Genomic DNA, 24,742 nt, shown 5'->3' with positions numbered 1-24,742 from the left:
TGTCTTAAATAAATTCAATGACCCAGTTAGCATTTACTTTCTGGGGAAGATAATTCTATATCTTAATGATCCTTTCAGATTGATTCCTGGTTTGGATCACTGTCTGTGTGGAACTTGCACCTTCTCCCCATGTCTGCATGGGTTTCCTCCAGGTACTCCAGTTTCCTTCCACAGTCTGAAAGACATGCTGGTTAGGAGCATTGACATGACTAGGGGAATTTTATAGTAACTTCATTGCAGTTAGTAATGTAATGTAAGCATTACTTTTGACTAATGAATAAACTTTAATTTTACTTTACTTTACCCCTCATAATATTAGGCTATTGGACATATAACATTGAGCATATATCGATTGCATTCTGATGTTAAGTTTGGGTTCTGCCAGGGTCACTCAGCTCCTGACCTCAATACAGCCTTTATTCAAACATGGACAAAAGAACTGAATGCCAGAGGTGAGGTGAGGCTGACTGCTCTTGACCTCAAGGTAGCATTTGACTAAGTATCAAGAAGCTCTAGCAAAACTGGAGCCAATGGGAATAAGAGAGAAAACCCTCCACTGGTTGGAGTCAGACCTGGCACAAAGGAAGTCAGATGTTTTTGGATGTCAATCATCTCAGCTCCAGGATGTCACTACAGGAGTTCCTCAGAGTGGTGACCTAGGCCCAATCATTTTTAGCTACTTCATCAAAGATCTTCCTTGCATCATAAGGTCAGAAGTAGCGATGTTCACTGATGACTGCACAATGTTCAGTATCATTCGCGACTCCTCAGATACTGAAGCAATCCATGTTCAAATGCAGCAAGACCTGGGCAGTATCCAAGCTGGAGCTGACAAGAAGCAAGTAACATTCATGCCACACAAGTGCCAGACAATGATCATCTGCAAAAAGAAAGGATCTAACCATCACTCCTTGAGATTCAATGGCATTGCCAGCACCGAATCCCCTACTATCAACATTGACCAGAAACTGAACTGGACTAGGCATATAAATACTATGGTTACAAGAGCAGGTCAAAGGAAAGGGACCCTGTGGTGAATAACTCACCTTCTGACTCCCCAAAGCCTGTCCACCATTTACAAATTTCAAGTCCGAAGTGTCATGGAATACTCTCCACTTGCCTGGATGAGTGCAGCTCCAACAACACTCAAGAAAATTGACACCATCTGAAATAACCTGCTTGATTGCTACCCCTTCCACTAACATTTAATCCCTCCATTACCAATGAACAGTGGCAGCTGTGTGCACCATCTATAAGGAGCACTGCAGGAACTCACCAAGGTTCCTTCGTCAGCTCCTTCCAACTCATGACCGCTACAATCTCAAAGGATAAGAGCAGCAGGTACCTGTGAATTCTACCCCAGAGCATCCTTCTGTTACAAACCATTCCAAAAACCTCTAGGGGCCACAATTATGAAATAAAAAGGCAACGCATGAAAGAAAAAAATCCAATTTCATTTTGTCCAAGAAATCATCCACATTCCAAATACAAGTCAACTAACTACCTTTATGCATTCCTTTTGTGCCTGTCTTGTGATTGCCTTTGGCTGACATAGTGCCCTTGCGCAACGCTACCCCAGTAGCTGCAGTGGATAGTGGAAAGCTGCTGGCTTTAAATGATGGAGATTGTGATTGGCTTTGGGAGTTAACTTCAAACAAATAGGGGCCAAGGAGGCACAGTTTCTAACTGCATCCCTTTGCGTTCTGTACTGGCTGACTCAGAACCAACAGCAGGGGCACTGCTGCTGGGTGCACAAATGCTACCATCCTGAGAGGAGACAATAGGTTCATTGCTCCACAGAGTGACCTCCGGCTCAGGTCCACTGCAGCAACCCTAGGATTTGTTCGAGGGCTGACTGCTCGACTGCTCCCATTGAGCACGGGTGTCCATTGCTGTGATGACAGCAGTCTGAGACTGTGGGGGAAATTTTCCCGTCCCGCCTGCCACAGAAATCTAGAGGGTGGGGTGAGGCAGACCATGCAAAGATTCGTCGACCTTGGGCAGGATTTTCCAGTTTTAGGGCAAGTGCAGCTGGAAAATCCCGCCCTTAGTGACTGCAAATTGAGAATTCATGAATCTCAGTCTGAGCTTCCATTGCAGCAGACAGATGCTGGGTGGCCAAAGTTGCTTTTTATAATTTCAATGATGGTGAGAGCTGTCTCTTCCATGGAGCTGAGGAAACGTAACCATGCCTGTTCCCCTGCGTTGTTTGCAATTATACTCCACCTTGTCCTGCAAGGGAAGGGGAAGTGTGTTCGTGAACATGATGCAATGTATTTGGGTGATTTGCCTGTCCTAGTTGAATAACTGGCAGCGTGTGTAAATTACAGATGTGTGTGTGAGATTTGCAGCAGCACAGTTAGAGGGGCCTAGAAATGTGAGAGTTGAGCTGTGGTTAATAGAAACTGTTGGCAGGTGAATTAAGGGAGTATGGTGAATTGAGCAGTATATGAAGCTGGTCATTCACTTATAAGGATAAAGCATTTGAAGATCCATTCACTGACCTTTACTACCCTCTGAGGTAATTAAACCTCTTGCGACACTGTATCCAGGCCCTTGGATAGAATGTTGCTATTGACTCCAATGGCTACTTGCTCCCACTGTCTTCTCAGTGTTTGTCTGGGTACCTTCTTATGGATAAGGACCTCTCTTTTCTTCTCCACCTCCCACACCAAGTCTCCATCAGATACACTTGAGCCTTGGGGCATAATCTCTCTCCTTTTCTGACATTTTCTCTCATCTTTCTGCTTCTTCCATGTCACATCCAGCACCTTCTCCAGCCAGAATGCATGGTGCCTTTCAGAGATGCAGGCATTAGGATGCACACCACTATTATTTAAATTAGCAAGCGGGACAAAGTTTTGCTTTGAATGGGAACAGTTCATCGTGTATCACAAACCCCACTCAATTACCAGCCTTATCTACATTTTCCTCTTAACCTGTTCCAAATGTATAGTTTAAGTACGTTGCTTTGTACAGTACTGTGAATGAAAATTGCCAAGAGCTTAAAGTCTAATAACATAAACTGCCTTTGAGGTTTTCAATGATGCATCCACCCACTACAATACAGTAAAGGAAACATGGGACCAGATATCAAGTTTGCCAACACTTAGAAATACTGGCCCTAACACTCTCAGGATCCGTGGGCCAGCAAAGTGACTGTGAAATGAAGAGCAGAAGGGCATACCCTCTGCAACTGATTCCTGCAGGACTTTCATGAACACTGTAAACGAGTATATTTTGGAAGAACACCTGGGGACAGATCCGCCAGAGTAATAGGACATTTAATGCTTGTAATTCACATTGCTAACATGGCACAGAGGATGTACATCAGTTGCATGAGGCATTGCTAATCACTTTGTGCCATCCTACAATCTAGCTGAAAGGACACTGATATGACAGTGTACAATTATACAATGGGATTGATGTTTTTGGTACAGTGGGTTGCCTCTCTCGTTGACCAGCTCACCAACTAGAAGAGAAACAAGTTATGTTCCCTATGCAGGAAAAAAAGTCACCTAGAGCATATCACCAATTCTTTTGAAGGAAAGTCTATGTGGCTAAATGATTCTAGCATTGTGTTTCCTTGTGCAGGTGCCAGTGTAATGTACTTTTGATCTGAAGAACAGTCCTTAACCTCTTTTAGGTAAAAAATAGTTGTTGGAAATTACATCAAGTCCAACTAGCACTACCCAGAGAAATCTGGAAAAGAACATGAGTATATAGTTTGATTACTTATTTCTTATCTGTCAAGACAAATCCAACCCAACTAATTATCTTCCCATCAGTCTTACCTTGATCATCAGCAGATCAAGAGATCATTGGCAATGCTATCAAGCATTCAGTCAGCAATAACTTGCTCACTGATGTTCAGTTTGTGTTCCACCAGGGCCACTTAGTTCCTGACTTCATTACAACTTTAGTCCAAACATGGACAAAGCGGTGAACTTAAGAGGTGAAGTGAGAGTGACTGTCTTTGACATCAAGGCAGCATTTAATTAAGTGTGTCATCAAGGAGCCTAGCAAAACTTAAGTCAATGAGGAATCAGGCAAAACACCCATTGGTTGGAGTCAAACAAATCAAGAGTGTGATGGAATACTCTGAACCTGCCTAGATGAGTGCAGATCTAACAACAATCTAGACGTGCAACACCAGTCAGGACAAAGCAGCCCATTTCATTGCCCCCCCCCCACCCCCCCCAAACATGCTTTCTCTCCAACACTGATGATAGTGGTAGGACAATGTACCTTCTACTGCACTGCAGCAACTGACCAAAGCTACTTCGACCAGATTGTTCCTGAGATGTTCTTCAGGGTCCCATTCAGTTGGACATCTACCAGTTTGCAGTGCGCAGAGGAACTAACAAACATAAGCGCAGTACTCAGCTACTGAGTAGCAGAGAGCCAATTTGCCATATAGTCCTTTCTTCTGTTAGACGGGAGCTCTCAATTATGCACACTTTCACACAGGGAATGTCTCACATTGTGCAATGTCAAGATATATTTTGGATTTTATACAAACATCGTACAAACATGTTGCAAATGGTAAAGTTCTGTTTGTTCAGGACTATAAGAACACAATGTAATTCAAATAGTTTCATGAGTTATGTAGTGGGAACCAGTGATACCGGTGACCCGTATAATTCAACAATACCTCTGAAAATTCATCATGCATTGGGACATTTCCTTAATATGAAGAAAAAACACTGAGCATAATGCCCCAGATTACCACAGGCATTGAAGAAAACAGCTTACAAAGATGTAGCAATCTCTGTGATGTGGAATAGCTTTTTCCTGGAGTTAGTATAAATCTGGCACCAAGAAAGGAGATCTAGCAGCACTGATGTCATCAAGCAAGGTAAGCAGTCAATACTTACACAAGTAGCAAGCAAGAAATAATACTACTGAATATTTCACTTTTGATTAAAATGTTATCGAGAACAAAAATATTGGGAAATAAGTATAGAGTAAATGGATAAGTTGCAATATTAACCACCACAATTGTCTTTCTTTCATTCAGCCATAACCAGTTTTTCCTTCTGATTCCCACTGACTTCAATTTTGTTCGGGCTCCTTCTTATCACACTCAGTCAAATGCTGCCTTGTTGTCAACTCTCGCTCACCTCTGGAATTCAGATATTTTATTTGTTTGGACCAAGGCTAGAATAAGGCTGAGAGCCAAATGATCCTGGCACAACACAAACTAAGCATTGGTGAACAAGTTATTATTGGGTGAGTAAGTGTCACTTGATAGTTGTGTTGATGACACCTTCCATCACTTTGTCGATGATTGAGAGTAGACTCATAAGGTGGACACAGGATGTTGCTGGTTTGGAGAGTATTAGCTATGACGAGAGATTGGACAATTTCACTTGAATATCAGAGGTTGAGGGGCGACCTGATAGAAGTTTACAAAATTATGAGAGGCATGGATAGAATGGATAGTATGAGTCTTTTTCCCAGGGTAGAAATGTCAATTTCTAGAGGACAAAGGTTTAATCTAAAAGGGGGAAAGTTTAAGATAGATGTGAGAGGCAAGTTTTTTTTAAACAGAGGATGGCAAGTGCCTGGAACACACTGCCAGAGGAGGTGGTAGAAGCAGATACAACAATAACATCTAAAAGATGTCTTCACAGATACATGAATAGGCATGTGTTGACACAGGCTTGGTGGACTGAAGGCCTATTCCTGTGCTGTACTGTTCTTTGTTCATTTCGTAATTGGCTGGATTGGATTTGTCCTGCATTTCTGGACAGGAGGTACATGGGCAATTTTCCACTGTCAGGCAGTTATTAAGGTTATTGTTGGACTGAAACAACTTGGCTAGTGATACAGCTATTTCTGGAGTTCACAGATGTTGTCAGGACCTATAGCCTTTGTTGTTTCCAGTATCTTCAGTTGTTTCTTGACATTCACATGGAATGACTCGAGTTGGTCAAAGATCGCTATTTGTGAAGGTGTGATTTCAGGAGGAGGCTGAGATGGATCATCCACTCAGAACTTCTAGCTGAAAGCTGCTTCAAACGTTTCAGCCTGGCCTTTTGCAATGATATGCTGAGCTTCCCCATCATTAATTATGGAGATGTATGTGGAGCCTCCTCCCCCAATAGGTATTTAATTGACCACTGCTATTCAGAATTGGACGTGGCAAGATTGTGGAGCATTCATCTGAACCGTGGGTTGTGGGATTGCTTAGCTCTATCCAGAACTTGCTGCTTCTGCTGTTTGGCCTGGATATAGTCCGGTGTTACAGCTTCACAACTTTGGCACCTGATGCTGCTCCTGCAATGCCCTCCTGCTCTCCTCATTGAGCCTGGGTTAGTTCTCTGCCTTAATGGTAACAGCAGAGTGAGGGATTTCCAGGCCATGAAGATACAAGTTGTGATTAAATACAGTTTTGCTGCTTCCGTTAGCCAAAAGAGCCTCATGGGTGCCCAGTTTAAGTTGTTAGTTCTGTTTTGAATCTATCCCATATGGCATGGTGGTAATGCCACACAACAACAGAATATGTTCTCATTGTGAAGACGAGACTTTGTCTCAACAAGGGCTTTGTGCGGTCACACTTATCAATAATGACATCTGTGACAGGTAGGAAGAGATTGTTGGTCCTCTCATGATCTGCTGCAGGCCCAATCTGACAGCTTTAACCTGCAGGACATAGCTAGTTCAGTCAGTATTGATGCAATCTTCGTGATTGACATTGAAACTATCCCCATCCCTCCCAACAATCTGCCACCGAGTACATTTTATGTCCTTGTTATTCTAAGTGCTTCTTTCAAGCAATATTCAACATGGAGGAGTTCTGATTTATCAGCTTAGGGAAGGCAGTAGATGCTAATCAACTGGGGGTTTACTCGATCTTGCTTCACCTGATGCCATGAGACTCTATGGTTTCTGGAGATAATGTTGAGGACTCGCCTACTCACACCCTTCAGAGTGTATCACCGCAATATCACTTCCGGTGGGACAGTACATACCCAGGGATGATGATGAAGGTATCTGGGACATTTGCTGCAGGGTTTGATTTGTGATTATGACTATGTCAGACTGTTAGCAGTCACCTCCCATTCAGAACGCCAACTATATTGTGAACAATGTGTTTTACCTTTTGAATAATAAAACCCAGCTAGAACAGCTCTCTCCATTTTGACACAGGTCCCCTGATAGTGCAGAAGAATTTGCTGGGTTATTGTATCTTTGTTGTATGTGGTGCCTAAGTTAATGTCAAGAGTTTCTTAATGAACATCTTCAAAAAGATTTGATACAACTTGGCCAATTCATATGGCAGTTCAAAGTCAAGCATATTTCTGTGCATTTGGGATTCATGATGTGGAGATGTTAGCATTGGACTGGGGTAAACACAGTTAGAAGTCTCAAAACACCAGGTTAAAGTCCAACAGGTTTATTTGGTAGCAAAATCTACTAGCTTTCGGAATGCTGCTCTTTTATCAGTTACTTGGTAGTTCTGTTCACAAATAGGGCATATAAAGACACAAGCTCAATTTATAAAAGAATGGTTGGAATGCGAATCTTTAAAGATTCACATTCCAACCATTATCTATGTACCTGAGCCCAAGACTCTTTGAACCTCCAGTGATTTTGAATTTTTCACCATTTCAAAATGATCCCGTTCCATCCATTTTTGGTTCAAAGTGGATGATCTCACAGCTGCCCATGTTGAAATCCAACAAAAGTTGTTGTCAGTAAACGCTGACAGGTTTGCATCATTGTTACTGCAAAGTCCAGGCCATTGACTTGCGCCTGTGTGAGAATTCAGTAGTATCAGAAAATATCAGATTTATTTGAGTTGAATAAACCCATCGCTTCCCAAAAATTGGTTTAGTTAGCACTTTTACTGGATTGGCAAAATGCAGATAATACAAGTTGAAGCAATATTGAGATTTGCAGTTCCATTCTTGCTGATCAATGAATAAAAATTATTATTTTACCAATATGCAAAAAGGTCCCCAGAGCTATTTTTCAGTACATGTACGAGATTTGCTGTCACATGTACCTGGGGAATGAGCTTCTGAATGTTGTTTGTTGGATGCTTCGGTAGAAGAAGTGTCTTTGCACCATTAACAATTAAGTTAAAGTTTATTTATTAGTCACAAATAAGGCTTGCATTAACACTGCATTGAAGTTGCTGTAAAATTCCCCTAGTCACCACACTCCAGCAGCTGTTCAGGTCAATGCACCTAATCATCATGTCTTTTGGATGTGGGAGGAAACCAGAGCACCTGGAGGAAACCCATACAGACATGGGGAGAATGTGCAAACTCCACACAGACAATGACCCAACCCGGGTCCCTGGTGCTGTGAGACAGCATTGATAATCACTGTGCCACTGGGCCATCTTTAACATAGGAAAAGCATCCCTAAGTGCCAAATTAACAGAAACCCATGAATACTGCAATTTCTTCAGTAGAGTTAACTGTCATTCAAGAAGTTTAGTGAATTAACGGCAAAGCTGCAAATAATCATGACTAAGCTGGAAATTAACCTCTTGACCATATTAACCAACAGGAAATGTAACTGGAAATCTCAGCTCAGTGCTGAAAAAAACACCAGATTTAGTTGGGAGGGAAGTTCTAGCCGTTCTAAGAACATAAGAACATAAGAACATAAGAACATAAGAAATAGGAGCAGGAGTAGACCATCTGGCCCTTCGAGCCTGCCCTGCCATTCAATAAGATCATGGCTGATCTGTCGTGGCTCAGTTCCACATTCCCGCCCTCTCCCCATAACCCTTAATCAAAATAACTCTTATCAAAAACCCATCAACCCGCGTCTTAAAAATATTTAGCAAGGTAGCCTCCACCACTTCAACGGGCAGAGAATTCCAGAGATTCACCACCCTTTGAGTGAAGAAGTTCTTCCTCAACTCCGTTCTAAACCGCCCCCCCTTTATCTTGAGGCTGTGCCCTCTAGTCCTACTGTCCTTTCTGAGCGGGAAGAGTCTCTCCACCTCTATCCTATCCATCCCATTCATCATCTTATATGTCTCAATGAGATTTTCTAGCTGGGTTTTATTATTCAAAAGGTAGAACACGTTGTTCGCAATATAATTAGCACTCTGAATGGGAGGTGACTGCTAATTCTAAATATAATTTTCTCCTATTGATCCTGGCAGGATGATGCACTGGTGCTGTAACAGCTGGCTGATCAGCTGACCTTCCATAACTCCAGCAGCCTCAAGAAACAGAACATTGGTGCAGTTTCTGCTTTGATTATTGAAAATGTGTGATACCGCATTGAGTACCCCCCTCCATTGGGACAGGGCATCTGTATAACCCATCCAGTTTAAACAAGGTCAAAGTAAAGCATACAGATGGGAATAATCTTCCAAAATATCTCACATTGAGACTGTGCTGGATGTACATAGTAGAATTGACAGTTTTTAAAAGTCAATTACTTACCACAGTAGATTACAAATGTCACAGGGTTCATCACTAATCTTATTCTATTTCTCTGTAATCACTGACCTTATTGATAAGAGGTGAACTGGTTACCATCCAGATATGCCAATTAGAAATTTTCGAACTATCAATTGGAAAAGACCAAACTTTAATTTCACTAAGGCATCTACTATTACTTAAGAGTTATTGGTCATCAAAGCAATAATTGATGCAGAAAGGCTCCTCAACTCCTCCTCCATAATCAGTGATATTACTAGTTGTTAGGACCACAGAATCCTTAAAGTGCAGAGGAGACCATTCTGCCCACTGAGCCTGCACTGAATCTTCAAAAGAGCATCTTAACCAGGCCCAAATCCCATGCATTTACCAAGCCTAATCCACCTAACATGCAATCTTTAGACTGTGGGAGGAAACTGGAGCATCTGGAAGAAACCCACACGGATATGGGGAGAACGTGCAAACTCCACACAGACAGTCACCCAAGGGTGGAATTGAACATGGGTCCCTGGCACTGTGAGTGCTAACCACTGTTCCACCATGCTGCCCTCCTACAATTTTCATGGGAAAGTTCTTTGCTATTGAGAAGTACAAATCCAGACTTATAACTCAAAGTTTAAGTCATTTTATTAGCAGAAAAAGTTGTTATGAAACTAATCTGGAAATCTTGGAGGATACTTGAGACATTGGGCAGAAGTTTACCAGCACAGTCGCCTGAGGTTCATACGATCCTATCCGAGGACAACGTAGAATGCTGTTCTCCGAGCCTTGCCCACCCCCAGAATCACGGTGGGCATGTGGGTAAAATTCCAGCCATTGAGTTTGGCAAACATCCTTCCTCCTGTCATTGCACCCAAGACTTAGAGAACATGCTATCACCATTGATTGATGATTGTATTCATCTAGCTCATTTTTCTCCAACAGAACAATTTGGACCAATGATTCAGGACATTTATTGCACCACATTCTGCATCATAAGCTACTGATGCAATCATTATTACTATATCAAGCACCTTTATACATTTAGAGACACTTGTGGGGGTTGTACTGGCAGCAGTCAATGTCTCCCTAGTGGTGATGCCATTCAATAGAGCTACAGGCCTCTGATTGGTTGGCAACACTTGGAGGATGGGATTTTGACTGTGGGGTCCTTGATCCTCAGGACGTGCCTGCCACTGGCCTGTCAAGTTCCTGATTGGCACATAATGAGAGCCTTCCCAAAAAGAAGGTCTCTCTAGCTGGGCAACAAGAACCTGTCCCTTTATTAAATACAGCAAACTATCTCTGCTGCCACTTCTTTTTGGACTTTAGGATGCAAGCTGCCAGGAGGCACAGGAGCCTGGTCAGCCTTTAGTTCCATTAGTTTTCATTGTATATTTTCTCTAGAGAATGTTTGCCATTTGCCTCTTGTTTTCGACTATTTGTGGGATGCCTCTCCTCTCTCCTTGTTTCCAATGACGAATTCCCCATCACACCATTTCAGGGACCAATGCTCACTTGAACTAATTTTGCCTTTTTACACACTTGTAGAAGCTTTTACTGTTTGTTTTTATATGTCCTGCTAGTTTTCTCTCTTACTCCAATTTCTCCCTTTTTTTGTAGTCATCCTTCGATGGTTTCCAAAATTTTCCCAGTCTTCTAGGATACCACTCATATTTGTGTCATTGTATATCTTTCCTCACAATATAAAACCAGATTCCAGCAACATTCGCATTGTAAGGATAACTTTCAGACTTGACACCACTGTTAAAGAGTCCAGTGCTGACCTCATGACAAGGCATATTCAGCTCCAAGATTTTGTGGCCCTTCCCACCCAGCAGGATATTCTGGTCCCGTCAAAGTAAACATCAATTTAATTGGTCTGTTGCATCCGCTAGGGTGAGACACACTGTGGGATATCAGCATTCTTTCTAAATGTATCACAGCTTGGTATGGTTCCTACTCTGACCAATACCCCAAGAAACTACAGAGTTATGAATGTAGCCCAATCCATCGCGCAACCCAGCCTCCCATCCATTAACTCTGTCTACACTTCCTGTTGCCTTGGAAAAGCAGCCAGCGTAATCAAAAACCCCACATACACTGAACATACTCTCTTCCACCTTCTTCCATTGGGAAGAAGATACAAATGTCTGAGATCATGTACCAACTGACTCAAGAACAGCTTTTTCCCTGCTGCCATTAGACTCTTGAATGGACCTATCTTATATTAAGATGGTCTCTCTCTTCAGGCTATCTGTAGCTGCAACACTGTATTCTGCACTCTATCTTTTCCTTGTTCCCTATGTACTCAATGAATGGTATATTTTGTCTGTACAGTACATGAGAAACAATATTTTTCACTGTATCCCAATACGTGTGACAATAATAAATCAAATCAAAAATTTCTGGTCCATGTGAGAGCTTCAGTCATTGAACATTAAAATTTGTATCAAGTACCTAAAAAGTAACTCTTTGTACAATAATAACAGATTCTGTTACATTAATGGTGACCAAGGGAAACTGTCAGCTATGTTAATATTTTATCAAGTTTAATTTGTTATTTAGGTTTCTTTGTCAAAAAAAAACTGGCTGGGAACAAAATCTTGCAAGGGTGAAAAAACAAGAAACTCAATTTTCTACATACCCCCACCCCCCAACATCACCTCCCCCACCTCCCCCAACCACCCCCCCCCCCCCCCCCCCCAACCTCCACCCCATCCCTCAACTTCCCAAAAGATTAGGGATCTAATGTATATAAATTATAACATCCCTGTCACATCGTTCCCCACACATTGGGGTTTCTCTCCTCACTGATGTGACGTTATGTTGGTGCGGTTTACAACAGATTTTTTAAAACAGGCACCACACAAAGGGAACCCACTCAGGGCACGAAAGTCGGTATAGAGAGAGGGACAGGTATGGGTAGTACCCTAGCATTGCCCCCTGGCATTCACCCCTAGCACCCTGCCATTGCTAGGGGGAAGTGCTGGGAGAGATGCCAAGGGGTCCTCTGGGGAGCCGCATGGAGAAGAGCAGTTCCTTTGTCTGTGGAGGTGGGGGTGTCCTGTTGAGGTGGTTGCCTGTTTGCATGTCGGGGTTGGGGGGAGGGTGGTTCCGTATGAATGCAGGAACTTACTCTTTAGTTGTTATCAGAGATTGGGGCAACCCGATTTTGGGACACACCTCCATTTTTTTGCGCCAAGTGCTGGATAATCTGATGAGCAGTGCCAGCTGGGTAGCCAATGGGTTGCATGCCAGTTTCCTTGCCTGAACCAGCATTTAGGACAAAAAAAATTCCAGCCATTTTTTCTTCATGATAAAGGAAAATGCTCAATAACTTTAATGACTACAGTAAATTAGTTCTGGTTTTTAAAACAAGGAAATCTGTAAAATGCTGCTCCTTCAAAGGTAAAAAAATTACACAACAATGGTGTTGGAGAGTTTTTTGCATGGATGATATTTATACATTGCAAAAAAGCAATCACTCAGTCTGGGAGAAAGCAGACACTTCATTAGATAAGATTGAGTCTTAGTCAAACTAAAGTACTGGAAATTGTTACACTTTCCATCAGGTTTCAGAGACTATTACTCACTTGGAAGGGTATGTAATAGATTGCACTGAGGATTAAGGAAATGAATGCGATTATGGGAATTTAATGCTCAAAGCCAAAAGGTTGGATGCGTTATTGCGTACTCAAAGTAATTTATGTGACATCCCCTCTCTCCAAATGCTAAGATGCAGCAACGAATTACAGCTAATTGTCCTTCTTCAGCTGGTGTTTTAATTATCAAATGATCAGCTCACTGATTATCACATTGCAACAAAAGATCAAAGGTTTCTCCATTGTGACCTACCCTTTCCCCTTGATATTACTTTCTCACATTTATATGTTCAATTTTGGCCTTAAGTTGGTGAAAATTATCATAGCTTTGGATTGGAATCTCAAACACTCCTTAACTCACACACAGGTACATGATAAGATTTTTTCTCTATTCTCTACTGCCTCAAAATGAAAGAAAAATCTGTCTTCAAAACGTGCAAATGTGGGGTCAGTTTGCTACCAAAGACAATCTTCAATATTCTTCTACCTCCAAGTAATAAGGGACAGCAGTGCAGTGTCATAAATGCACTTTTTTTATTTGCAACATTGAAAACTATGCTTTTAGCGATACTCTTAACAACTTAACATATTTCCAGAGTGTCACCTTCTACATATATGGGAGATGGGATCTTTGTCTAGATGTGGAATGTTTGTCTAGATGTGGGTTGACATATGAGCTTGGTTTTGGCAACACTAAAGACAGGCCAAGCATTTAGTATCCAGATTTGAAGAGATTGAAAGTGGCTTGCAAATCTGGTGCAGAGCAGGCAATGTTTTAAAGTTCATTTACTCGTGTCACAAGTTTGCTTACATTAACACCGCAATGAAGTTCCTGTGAAAATCCCCTAGTCGCCACAATCCGGTGCCTGTGTGGTTACACTGAAGGAGAATTTAGCATGGCCAATGAACCTGACCAGTACGTCTTTCAGACTGTGGGAGGAAACCAGAGCACCTGGAGGAAACCCATGCAGACACAGGGAGAACTTGAAGATTCTGCACAGAAAGTGACCCAAGCTGGGAGTCAAACCTAGTTCCTTGGCACTGCAAGGACTGTGCCACCCCTAAACATTGCAGTTATCTGCAAACTGTAGGTCACGTATCTTTGTGCTGGTCAGTTTAATTTTGTAAAAAGTCTGACAACACCAGGTTTTAGTCCAACCGATTTATTTGATAATAGACTCACAAGCTTTCGGGGTTAGCCCCTTCGTCAGGTGAATGGAGAGTTCTGGCCTCAGACAGAGCATATAAAGCACAGACAGTTTAGAGATTACTGATTAGAATGCGAATCCTTGCACCTAACCTGCTGTTCAAGACCTGAATTGGCTGACAATGTGAGTGGAAGGAGCACTGATCACAGGTTACAGAGATGTGTATTGTCTCCAGACAGTACAGTAAGTGAGGTTTTGCAAACCCAGGCAAGTCACGGGGGTTACAGATAGTGCGACATGAACCCAAGATCCCTGTTGAGACCGTCCTCATGTGTGCGGAACTTGGCTATCAGTCTCTGTTCAGCGACTCTGCGCTGTCGTGTGTCGTGGAGGCCGCCTTGGAGAATGCTTACCCGAAGGTCAGAGGCTGAATGCCCGTGACCACTGAAGTGTTCGCCAACAGGAAGAGAACAGTCTTGCCTGGTGATTGTCGAGTGATGTTCATTCATCCGTTGTCGTAGCGTCTAGCAGCTATGACAACGGATGAATGAACATCGCTCGACAATCACCAGGTAAGACTGTTCCCTTCCTGTTGGCGAACACTTCAGTGGTCACGGGCATTCAGCCTCTGACCTTCGGGTAAGCATTCTCCGAGGCGGCCTTCACGACACACGACAGCGCAGAGTCGCTGAACAGAGACTGATAGCCAAGTTCTGCACACATGAGGACGGTCTCAACAGGGATCTTGGGTTCATGTCGCACTATCTGTAACCCCCGTGACTTGCCTGGGTTTGCAAAACCTCACTTACTGTACTGTCTGGAGACAATACACATCTCTGTAACCTGTGATCAGTGCTTCTTCCACTCACATTGTCAGCCACTTCAGTTCTTGAACAGCAGGTTAGGTGTAAGGATTCGCATTCTAATCAGTAATCCCTAAACTGTCTGTGCTTTATATGCTCTGTCTGAGGCCAGAACTCTCCATTCACCTGATGAAGGGGCTAACCCTGAAAGCTTGTGAGTCTATTATCAAATAAATCGGTTGGACTAAAACCTGGTGTTGTCAGACTTTTTACTGTGTTTACGCCAGTCCAACGCCGGCATACCCACATCATGACAGTTTAATTTTGGCATGGAAATGACTCAGGTTACAGAGTTTTCCATTTAGGAGTACTTAATACTTACACCAGAGGACAGTTGGTCTTTGATAAAGTAAATAGCCACTGTCAGGTACATTGTAAATAGTTATAGGGGCTTTCACACAGCTTTAATCATCTCCAGTCTGAATTCTGAAGGCATTTTCACAGATCTCTCACTCAAAACAATTGCAGATATATCATCGTGAAACAGTTTCAGGATTGTGAGGAAGCTTCTTACACATCCAAATCTTTGGAGCATAATCCACAGAGCCCCGTGATTCACTGAGACAAATGCTTTGGTCAGGTCGATGGATACAATGAAGAGTTGCTGGTGTTGTTTTCAACATTGTTCTTGCATTATTTTGGCAACAAAGACCATGTCAAAGTTTCCTCTGGCAAGTCTAAAACCATACTGTGTACAGGATTTTCCGACTGTGCTTGTCAATGGATAAAGTCAACGGACCTTTGTATGGTCTGTGTCCCACCAGCTGGATTCCTGTGGTGGCCGGGATGGGAAAATTCCACCCTGTGTCTCTGGGAGGAGCTTGCAACCAATTGTTCTACATGGCAACAATTGTCCATCAAACACCTTAATGGTGAGACAGAGAGGCAGCGGAGATGGTAAAAGAAGAACATCCTGCATTCTGTATTCCACTACTGATGGGACATCTTGCTTTTTTACCCAAAGATCCATGGGTCGAGAATTGGCCTTTTCACTCTACTGAAGGCCCATGGCAGAAAGTTGCATCCCTGAGCAGATGTCATCCTTGAATTGAGGGACAGCGCTGCCACTCACTCTAATAAGCATACTTAAGTTATTTTAGATCTCAATATAAGCATGAAATGACACTGAATGGTGGCATCAGATTAGAAAGCAACTTATCTTTGCTAAACTACTTCAGATGGCATGGGAGAAATAGGTGAACTCCTTTCCTCAAAGACTAAACAACTTCTGAAATTGTTAATATAAATGAATTTGAGTATTTCCCACTACAATTAATAGTCAGTCCATTATTTCACCTTTGATATCACAGACCAGAAAATGCAAATCAGCCTTGCGATAAGATATAACAAGTGGATTTTAATCCAATGGTTTTTAGTTCCCATGTAATTATTTGAATACCCGCACATCAAAAGATAGCATTGTCACAATATAGGTGCAATTTCAAAATATTTCTTCTTAACTGGACTTTAAAGCATTAATCTTGGTGACTTAAAAAACAGTCAAATAAATCTAAGTCATCAGCCACTTCTGCTTAATTCTATCCCATCAAAGTAAAGTGAATAAAGTAAGATCAAGGCTGGCATGACACAGTGCTCTTTGCATTTTAATTTGAAAGTGCAAACTACTTTGGATTAGAACTTTTCAGTTTTGATATTTAGTCCAAATTCAGCAAAATTCAGCTGAATCAATTATTAACTTCAAAACATGAATACTCATTTGCATTTATCCTAATACTGAATTAATATACAATGTGACTAGCGGAATGTTCTGTAAACAATAGCCACTGTCTATAAAGCTAAAGTACCAAGATATTTCTGAAATGTGTGACAAGATTATAATTTGATAGTCTGTATATATTTTTTTCCAATATACCATATATTCGGCTTACAATTCTCCTGTAATTAACTGCAGATTATCTCTGAAGACCTGTGGTAATTATGTCACAAAACCCTTTAATACCATCTCTGAATGTCATGAAGTGTTGCTCTCTCTGCCAATTTACTTATCACAGAAATTCACAAAGGATTAAAATGACTTTGAAAATCATGCCATAATTTTAATTGCATTTGTTACATAAAATATGCACTTCTGACCAAGCAATGTCACCAATAAATATGTGCAAGGTGCTCTGGCCTCGCAAAATCTCCTGACAAAAAATGAAGGTGAAACCAATGAGAGTACCAACCTTAACCAGATTTACAAAAAAACTGACACAGTTTATTGGGTAAATGGACCATGAGATGTGATGTGTTACTGAGTCACAATAATTGGGAAGTACTAGGTTGACTCCCTAACCAACGCCGAGTTAACTCTTTTCAGTTTAGGTGCAAGTTGTAGCATTACAATGTGCTTCTATACTGAAGAGCATACTGCAGTCCTTATCTGTCATCTGATGGCCTATGCTAGGAAATGTACATACGTAAGTGTTCTGATGGCATGATAAGGCTCAGCTGCAATTGAATAACATCAAAATTCAGTGAGCTCACTCATGATGAATAGTCCCTTGAGTAAGTAACCAAAGGAATACTGGGGTCTCTTGATCTGTAGCCTAGCATAAGCCACTACCTAAAGGGAAAGGAGAGAAAATGGGAGTAAAGACAGGGGAAAGGAAGGATAGAGGGGGCAATACGGCACAGTTTTAACTTCAGAGTCATGCAGCTATGAAAACCTGATTACAGTCTAATTTAACAGTTTATTAGTAATTTGGATGTTAGGAGTTTGGAAGTTAATGAAGTTAATAGTGAACTTGAGATGAAAACAAAAATAACAGACAAGAAACAAGAATCTAGAGGAATACTGAGATGCAATTGGCCCAGTAACAAGATTAGCAAGCATCTGGAGAAAATGAATTGACATATCAGTAACATTAGGGCAATCTTATCATAATGTAGCAAAGTGTCGATTCTGGCTAGAGAAATGGAGTGAATCCTACCAACAGCTCCGGCATAATTTCTGACCAAATCTTGAGCCTCAACAATAGTTTTTACAGCCATGAGAATCACACCGCACCCTCTAATGTTCCCTCTGATGTCGCACCATTTCTGAACTTAACAGCACCTATAAACAGCTGCCTATAAACAGTTGCTCAGCATTCCCCAGGGCCGGCGAGAATCATACTTTCCTGAATTCTCTACAATTTGAGCCCGTACCGCCATTCCCACAGACAGAGAGAGTGGGCTCAAGATCCCGCCCATCGTTTATGAGAGATCGATGAAGTTGTAGAAAATGATAACTTCTAAAGGCAAAGAATTTGAGAGATAGACAGCTGAATCCACAGGATGGATATTAAAGCAGTTGATCAGTATAACTGCCGGACCCTCAATGGGGAAGGAGGCTGGTTTTCCATCTAACTGCCAGACAGGCCAAAATCTCCAGAGAGGCCAGTTCCATCTATCATAGAATCATGGAGGCCTGTTTCACCGAACATTTAGAACCATGGCAGATTGTAAATATTTTCTTCTAAAAGATACAGTTTGCACCTTCGCTGAACCAGCAAAGTACATTTTCCCAGACTTGTATTGTGTGGTAATTATTATCTGGATTTGACTTATTAGAGTTACTAAAGTGGTTGTTGTTTGGGAAAGGAGATGTCTTAGTGAATTCATGGAATGTGGGTATATTTCGGGAATAAGAGGTAATTTCAGATAAAGTAGTGTGTTTAGTTATTAATGGAGTTAAGTGTTACAGTTTTTCTTGTCATGTGATTTACTTTAATAAATAGTCTTTATTAATTGGGTATGTAACAATTGGACTAGTTTCTCATTGGCTTGTATGTGGTTCCTCATGTTATTCCAAACAAATACACACCACTAATAACCAATGTTTCAAGCTATCCTTTGGGGTTTTGAGGCACTTTCACAGGCAGCATGAGCAGGGTTCTTCACAGTACTGAGGAAGAGCACTTAGCATTTCGGAAGGAGCGGTGTTTCAGTCAAGGCCTTAAATTGGTGCCACAATTGGCTGTTCATGTCAATATAAAAGATATTGTGGTATTTTTGGAGAAGGTAACTCTTCTGCCAAAATTTCTCCTTCCAAAAACTCTCTCAATCAAAAAAGATTAAGTGATCATTTATCTAATTTGCAGTTTGTGGGGCATTTCACCGTTCAAATTGGTTTTTGCATTTGCCTACATAAGAACGTTGCCTGCACTCCAAAAATCCATTGATTGCAATTCTGTGGTAGTGTAGCACTTTGGGGATATCCTGAGGACATAATAAGATACTATATACCTTTTTTCTATATTAACATTAAGATAGAAAGAATAATTATAAGGCTGTAATCTAATCTTAGACAAAGGGTCATCTGGACTTGAAACATCAGCTCTTTTCTCTCCTTACAGATGCTGCCAGATGTGCTGAGATTTTCCAGCATTTTCTCTTATGGGATCTAATCTTAGAATTCATTCAAGTCTACGTGTCATTATTTATGACATCATTTGTTTCCTAATTTCTACCTTGTAATCACTCCTGTTTTCCAATCTGTTTTACCTTGCTAATCAACTGAATTCTGGGAAATTAATATTAGTCGTAATAAATAGTTTACTATTTGTATTTTGTGTTAATTTTTCAATTATTATTCATTCTCAGGTTGTGGTCACTGCAAGGCCAACATATATTGCCCTAGGTGCCTTGAGTGAGTGACTTGCTAGGCCACCTCAAAGGCTCACTGTGAATCAGCCACATTGGCTGGCATTTTACCAGCATGCCTGCCCTGGCATTGGGGTGGGTGAAGCTCCTAGAATGGAATTCTCCATTTGCCTCAGGCAGGGATTTTATGAGCCTGAGTGACATTGTAAAATATCAGTTATTTTGTTGGATTAGAATTACTTATAGGCTAAACCAAATAAGAACAGTAATTTTCCTTCTGTAAAGAATCATAAAATCAGAGAATGGTTACAGTGGAGAAGGAAACCATTCTGCCCATCAAGCCTATGCCACCTCCCTGCAAGAGTAATTCAACTAGTCCCATTCCCCTACCTTTTTTCCTTGGCCCTAGAATTTCTTTTTTGCTTCACGTGCTTTATCCAGTTCCAGTGTATGCCAGATATGTAGCCCGTACATCCCAGCAATTGGCTGATTGACTCAAGCAGCAAGTTCCTTTGATTGTCCACAATAGGCAGAATACAAATAAACTCAACCAGCCCATGTTTGCAAACCCCAGAACAAAATGTCTATTGTTAGATGTGATTCCACAATTAGAGAATACTTGTTGAACATTCTGTGTGTTCTAATTTAAGACAATCAATTTAAGATAATCAGTAGAGCTCTTAACGTGACTTATTTACCCTTGAGACGTAGATTCATAGACATTTATTCATAAGGACACATTCTTTGCAAACAAATATGTTCGAGTCTTGCACCTTTTCCAAATTATCTGGGATCTTAGGGAGCCCATAATTCCTGTTATTTTCTCCATGGCAACACAGTGGCCAAAGTTTACCTTTTGTCCAGTAATATGAATTATAATATCCTGTAGTATCCTGTAATGTAATCCTGTAGGATAAATTAATTCTGTAATATAAATTAACTACTTCTCACAGAGAGTGGTGAATTTGTGGAATTCACCGCCCCATAGCATGGAGGAGTCTGAATGATTGAATGGTTTCAAGAAGGAGATAGATACACTTCTAATAAAAAAAGGGATAAAGGGATATGGGGAACAGGTGGACAGGTGAATTTGAGACCAGGGAGAGATCAGCCATGATCTGATTGAATGGCGGAGCAGGCTTGATGGACTGAATTAGCCTACTTCTGCACCTTATTTCTATGTTGTGATCATTTGAAATTTGGCATTCTTCTATTTGTCTTGCGAAGTGCTTGACAAAAAACTTCAGCAACATGTCTCTGTTTTCAACAATATTCAAATTCTGTGCTACCAGGTGACTGTTTATTATTGTTTTATAGTGTACATCAACTCTAAAATATTCATATTAACCAATGATGTATTTGTATAACCAATGATGTGATGACGACTGTTGTATTTTTCAAAGTAAGCAATATTAACGATACCAATGTAACCTAAACATAACCAAAATTTTGATTTGATAATACATTTACAAAAATTAAATGATGTAAGTTTCTTAACTTACCTCTTTGTTGTTTCTGTCTGCTTGTACTAATGTGTCATTTATACATGGTTCCACATAATGAAGCTCTTCATTGTACTAAGGAAGAAAATATATTTCTACTTAACATAAAAATATACTACTTGATATAAAAATATACTACTACTTGATATAAAAATATAATACTACTTAATGTAAAAATATAATGCTTCTTAATATAAAATATTTGTTGTTGTTCCACTTCATGCAAGTAATGGTGCATACGGCAGACTTTTATCTGTTTCCAGAGCAAGGTTTCTCCAGGAACAGGTCTCTAGCCTGTCACTAAGGGCTTATAGTTTGAGGGGCGCCTCTCCACATCAAGGAAGATGACCAGGAGTCTACTCAATCTGTTTGGCCATGCTATGAACACATCTTCCTTGGCTATCAAGTCCTGGGTGAGACTCAAACCCGGAGCTTCTGTCACAGAGGTAGGGATGCTCCCCACTGTGCCACAAGATCTCCTTACAATATAAAAATAATGCTACTTAATACAAAAATATTATTTAATATAAAAATATAATGCTACTTGAGCTTTTGTAAACAAAATTCCATGTATGACTTTATTTGACAAATGAAATTAAAACTATTATATGAAAAGCTAATTAGTTATCAATGTTTAAAATCAAATACATGTATCTTTAGAATGATTATCTTTTGCACGACATTTGTGTGTTTTTACACTAATTTAAGCATCAACTGAGTCTTCTCCTAATTTTCATTTTCTTATCTGGAATTAGTTTAATTGCATTTTTGTTGTGTTTGTGTAAAGCAGTTATGCTGGAATTTAGAGTAAATTTTCCTCTTCCTACCCAGAATCTTCCATTTTTAGCTGTTGTCTTATAATTATTTATAGTTTCATCTTCTACTACATTTGCTGTTGTGATTTTCTGTGACTATGTGAGGCCAGATTAACTGGTTATGATCCAATTAATAAGCAATTCAAGCCACTCTTTGGGAATAAATTCTTCTGGCCAATAATCTTACCAGTCATGCCTACGTGGAATGTTTGTTCAATTAACACAGGTAGAACCCACCCCGCCCCCACTCATCCCATATGCCTATGTCAGGAGATTTTTCTTTAAAACTAAACCCTTCTTCGCTTTCCAGGACCATTCATACATGCCAGAAATATTTGAGGCTTTGTTGATTGGACGAGAAAGTAAATCTCTGCTCTAATTCGTGTTGACACTGTGAGCTTCATTAAACCCGATTACTCTTTGTTGTCTTGCTCAGATGCCCAGTCTACATATAAGGCAAGATGTTTTGGCCTTGCTCACCCTGAAACCTGAAAATCCCGCCCGAGGTCAACAGACCTTTTCATGATCCACCCCTCGCCCACTCTGATTCCTGTGGCAGGTGGGACGATAAAATTCCAGCCATAGTGTCTCCATGCTGTTCAACTGAGGTAGACATCACAATCAAAACTATGCCTGCTCTCACTCAATTTGCACCTATTTGTCCTTTCAAACAGAAATCACTTAATGATCAAGAATGCTGTATTATATTCTCCGCGCTAGTCAAGGTGTACTCAAATGTAGCCTACAATAACTTCAACCAAGGCAGACTAAACACTTCAACTGTAATGTTTTGGCACATTTGATTATAACTAATCATACATGAGGGCATATACACTGAAGAGCACCTTTATGAACTGGAATATTGGAAGATTTTCTTATGTTCCTTCATTGTAAACATTAAGCCTATGTCCCCAGTATTTCTGTTTCTCACCAATAAAACAAAAGTCTCACCTCATTTTCACTGGTTTCATTTAAATCGATAAAGACTGAAGTCGATAAAGGCCTTTATCGATAAATCAATAAAGGCTTTGCCACCTGCACTATCTAACTTCCAATCATTATATCTGTACAGCCTGAGTTATATTGTGAATAAGGCAACAGTTCTTACTGCAATAATATTGAAAAAGTCATCATCTCCAAGCGTATCCAGGATAGAAGAAACGGTTTGTTTGGCGATTGTCATGCGAAGCCCTTTCATACTTCCACTGACATCAACTAAAATGATAACATCTTTGGGCGAAGTGGCTGCCTGAATGTACCTGCACAAAGGAAGGGACATTTTGCATCACAGATCTCCAAAAATGTTTCCAAAAAAGAATACAAGCAATTGCAGTAAACTATTACCTACCATTTGCGATTTCTGCAGTCAAATGCAATGACTCCATTTTCATCAGGCTCCCATTTTACACCTATTTTCAAGGAATCAGGCAGTTTAACAAAATGATGTGAATCAGGAGAAATGCAAAAAAAAACTTATTTTGTTTTATATCTTATAAAATTATACATTTTTAAATTTCTCTTTTCATTGTTATAATATTATTTTCTATGAGCAGAATGAGGCCATTATATAACTGCTGCATAATAGAAAGTGCTTTCTTGCCCTTGGTTGTTTTCCAAAGAAAAAGTACTGAGTTCACTGTGCCTGGCTAACAAAGCACCATTGGCCTTGAGGGTGTACCCGTACACTGAGGTTTGGGAGACATTACGGCCTCTTCTGGCGGTCCCCACCATCACAGTTGTCAGTCTTCAGCCAATTCAATTCATTCCACATGATATCAAGAAACAGGATGGCATGGTCGCATAGTGGTTAGCACTGCTGCTGCACAGCTCCAGGGACCTGGGTTCAATTCCCAGCTCGGGTCACTGGCAATGTGGAGTTTACACATTCTCTTTGTGTCCGTGTGGGTTTCCTCCAGGTGCTCCGGTTTCCTCCCACAGTCTAAAGATGTGCAGGTTAGGTTGATTGGCCATGCTAAATGCATAGGTTAGAGAGATTAGTGGGTAAAATATGTGGGGATAGGGCCTGGATGGGACTGTGGTTGGTGCAGATGCGATGGGACGAATGGCCTCTTGCTGAATTGTAGGGTTCTATGATTCTATGAAACAGCTGAAGACACTGGATACTGCAAAAGTTATGGGCCCCTGACAACATTCTGGCAATAGTACCGAAGACTCGTATTCCAGAACTTGCCGTGCCGCTAGCCAAGCTGCTCCAGCACAGCTGTAGCAGTGGCATCCAGCTGGCAATGTGGAAAATTCTTTGAGTATGTCCCGTACACAAAAAGTAGGATAAATCCAACATGGCCACTTATTGACCTCAACCATCATTAAAGTGATAGAAGGGATCATCAACAATGTTATCAAGCAACACTTGCTTAGCAATAACTTGCTCACTAATGTTCAGTTTGGGTTCCACCAGGGCCACAGCTCCTGAACTTGTCTCAGCTGTGGACAAAAGAGCTGAACTCCGAAAGTGAGGTGAAAGTAACTGCCCTTGACATCAAGGCAGTATTTGACTCATTGTGGCATCAAGGAGCCCAGGCAAAACTGGAGTCAATGGAAATAGGGGGAAAAATCTCCACAAGTTGGAGTCATAACTCGCACAAAAGAAGATGGTTTTGGTTATTGGAGTTCAGTCATTTTAGTTCACTGCAGGAGTACCTCAGAGTAATGCCCTAGGCGCAATCATCTTCTGCTAAAAACTTAAAGTTTATTTATTAGTTATAAGTAGGCTTACATTAACACTGCAATGAAGTTACTGTGAAATCCCCCTAGTTGCCACACTTCAGCACCTGTTCAGGTCAATGCATCTAACCAGCACATCTTT

General features: G+C 40.9%; 1 protein-coding gene across 2 annotated transcripts in view; it reads right to left on the bottom strand.

Annotated features, from left to right (window-relative positions):
* cacna2d3a (calcium channel, voltage-dependent, alpha 2/delta subunit 3a) overlaps window positions 1-24,742 on the bottom strand; it is a 776,701-nt gene that overhangs the window by 385,396 nt on the left and 366,563 nt on the right. For both annotated transcript variants that reach the window (XM_080182611.1, XM_080182617.1), the window contains exons 7-9: window positions 23,264-23,324; window positions 23,024-23,174; window positions 21,101-21,175 (exon numbers count right to left, since the gene is read on the bottom strand). In XM_080182611.1, the coding sequence (XP_080038737.1) occupies window positions 21,101-21,175; window positions 23,024-23,174; window positions 23,264-23,324 (287 nt within the window). The remainder of the gene's footprint in view (window positions 1-21,100; window positions 21,176-23,023; window positions 23,175-23,263; window positions 23,325-24,742) is intronic.

Source organism: Carcharhinus amblyrhynchos, chromosome 3 (genome assembly GCF_965287045.1).
Source record: "Carcharhinus amblyrhynchos chromosome 3, sCarAmb.v2.hapA, whole genome shotgun sequence".
NCBI lineage: Eukaryota > Metazoa > Chordata > Chondrichthyes > Carcharhiniformes > Carcharhinidae > Carcharhinus > Carcharhinus amblyrhynchos.
This window is presented reverse-complemented; position numbering and strand designations above follow the sequence as displayed.